Genomic DNA, 2,374 nt, shown 5'->3' with positions numbered 1-2,374 from the left:
AATGATGATGATGATGGTGATAATGGTAGCTGTGATCATGGTAAATAACGATGAAGGTATTTTGTGTTTCTATTGTTCTATGCAGCCTTATTTGTCGGAATATGTGTGTGTGATGATGTAATTTATAGATATTGGGAGAGCTATGGTAGTGACAGTGATGATGACGATGATAAAAGGTATGTTAATAGTTATGATGAAGATGATGAAAAGCCTTAAAACTGAGGAATGAAGAGCAATAATGTTTCGTCACCACCATAATGCAAACGATAAGACTGGTACAAATGATGAATTCAGATATTCGAAGTTCATATACTCTGCTTAAGAAGTTTAAAGTATAGGAGCTATAAATTAGGAAGCATTCAGTAACAATAGTAAGATTAACACCAATATAGTTACATTAAACACTGGCAAGGGTGACAACATAATTTAGCAAATTGTGGTAATTTGTCGCAGTTACCCATCCCCTTAACTTGTTTTCTTGTTTTCTCTGGACCCCCGAGAAATGTACCGCATGACGTCACCAAGGTGCACGAGGGAGGCAAAACGATCAGACCAGTTCTCTCACTCGATCTTGGCGAGTCCAAGGCCGCTGGCATTGGTGCGCAACTGGATTAGCCCGCCATAACATGGAAAACCAGTCATCTTTAACTTATCCATACTCATCAACGGGACAACCTGGAGACCTCGGGATACTTTCATTTGAAAGAGGAAGAGTTGATGAGTCTTATGCATACTTAACTTTTCCTCTAGCTACAGTAGTTTGGCAGATATTAGGGTTTGATATAAGGGTATGATTGCCACAATCTTGGTTATCCCCCATGAGGAGGAGTGGGCAACGGGCGGAAGCCCCTGGCAGCTAAGGGTTAAAGAGAGCAAAAGTGTCCTCTCCCTTCATGTGAAGTGCAGTGCGAAATACACTACTCCACAAGAATTTCAGTTCAGAGACAAAAATGGGTATCCCAATGCAATAACGTGGCACTGATATCAAATATGATGTTCATTTTACTCCAGTTCGTTCATTTTTTCTGAACTCACTATCCTCACATGCATCCCTATAGTACAGTGGTCCTTCTTTTCATTGCTTTCTCCGTACTCTATATGTCTTTATATAAATGCAGTGTATAACATCCAATATATATATTGCCGATTGTCTACATTCACTATCTAAACGATGTTCATGCAAGTTCATAATGCATAATATAACTTTTATTTCAGATTTATGGGTTGACAATGCCTAATGGATGTGTTAATGATCCTAATGCTTTCTGTTGTATGTGTGGAAGTTTCACTCCAAATAAACAGAAATGAAAGATCACTTCTCTTGTAAAGACAGCTTATCTACATTATTTTGGCGTTAAGACTGGCGACCAAGACAAACAATGGGCGCCCCGTGTCTGCTATGTGACTTGTTCCAACTCTTTGCGAATGCCAAGCAGGAATGAAAACAGGGATATCTTCTGCAGTTCCCATGATCTGGAGAGAACCTAGTGACCACACAACAGATTGCTATTTTTGTATGACAAAAGTTGGGGGATTTTCTTAAAAAAAACAAAAACAACATTGTTTATCCAAATTTACAGTTAGCAATAAGACCAGTTGATCACATGGAGGACCTTCCCATTCCAAGGCCATCAACAAATATATGTGTATTCCAGACTTCAGATGAGGATGAAGATGGAGAGGCATCTGGAGCACCTGCTCCTGAATCTGACTTCGAATGTCAGCTGTCTGGCAAAGTACCTCATCTAGTCACCCAAGGCGGCCTTAACAATCTCGTGTGTGACCTAAATTTTTCAGAACAGTCAGAGCTACTCACTTCGAAATTGCAAGAATGAAACTTGTTGCATCTAGACACAAAGGTGATGAGTTTCAGGAAACAGCAACAAAATTTCGGAGGTTTTTTCAAGTCAGATGGTGGAGTATGCTACTGTGGCAATATCGCAAGTCTGTTCGAAGCCTCAGGAAGGATTGATGATCCTGACGAATGATTACTTGTTACTGACTCCGGCAAATCAAGTCTGAAGGCTGTTCTCCTCCACAATGGGAGCCAGTTACCCAGTATACCACTTGTGTTAGCTCCTGAAATGAAGGAAACGTACGAATCGATGCAAAAACTCCTCGTTTTGATTGAGTACGACAAATTCTGATAAAAAATCTGCAGCGATTTCAAAGTGGTAGCCATGCTGCTTGGGCTACAAGGAGGTTTCACGAAATGCTGTTGCTTCCTGTATTCATGGAACAGACTTAATGTGCAGCAGCACTACATCTAGCGTGGGTGGCCTCCCCGAAGTTCCTGTGAACCCTGTGTAAACAATGTACGTTGCTACTTTGGCTTGTTATCTACAAGTAAAAACTATCTACACGCTACTTTGGC

At 40.6% G+C, this 2,374-nt stretch overlaps 1 protein-coding gene across 1 annotated transcript in view; it reads right to left on the bottom strand.

Moving 5' to 3' along the window:
- Positions 1–2,266: 2,266 nt before the first annotated feature.
- The window catches only part of LOC145417813 (uncharacterized), a 1,374-nt gene continuing 1,266 nt past the window's right edge, over positions 2,267–2,374 (bottom strand). The window contains 1 exon segment of the mRNA XM_080286436.1: positions 2,267–2,302. Within this exon segment, the coding sequence (XP_080142562.1) occupies positions 2,267–2,302 (36 nt within the window).

The sequence above is a fragment of the Coenobita brevimanus genome, chromosome 111, assembly GCF_032717465.1.
Source record: "Coenobita brevimanus isolate Jiangsu-jjx chromosome 111, ASM3271746v2, whole genome shotgun sequence".
Lineage (NCBI taxonomy): Eukaryota > Metazoa > Arthropoda > Malacostraca > Decapoda > Coenobitidae > Coenobita > Coenobita brevimanus.
Note: the sequence above shows the minus strand (reverse complement) of the source record. Positions and strands in the feature narration are given on the sequence as shown.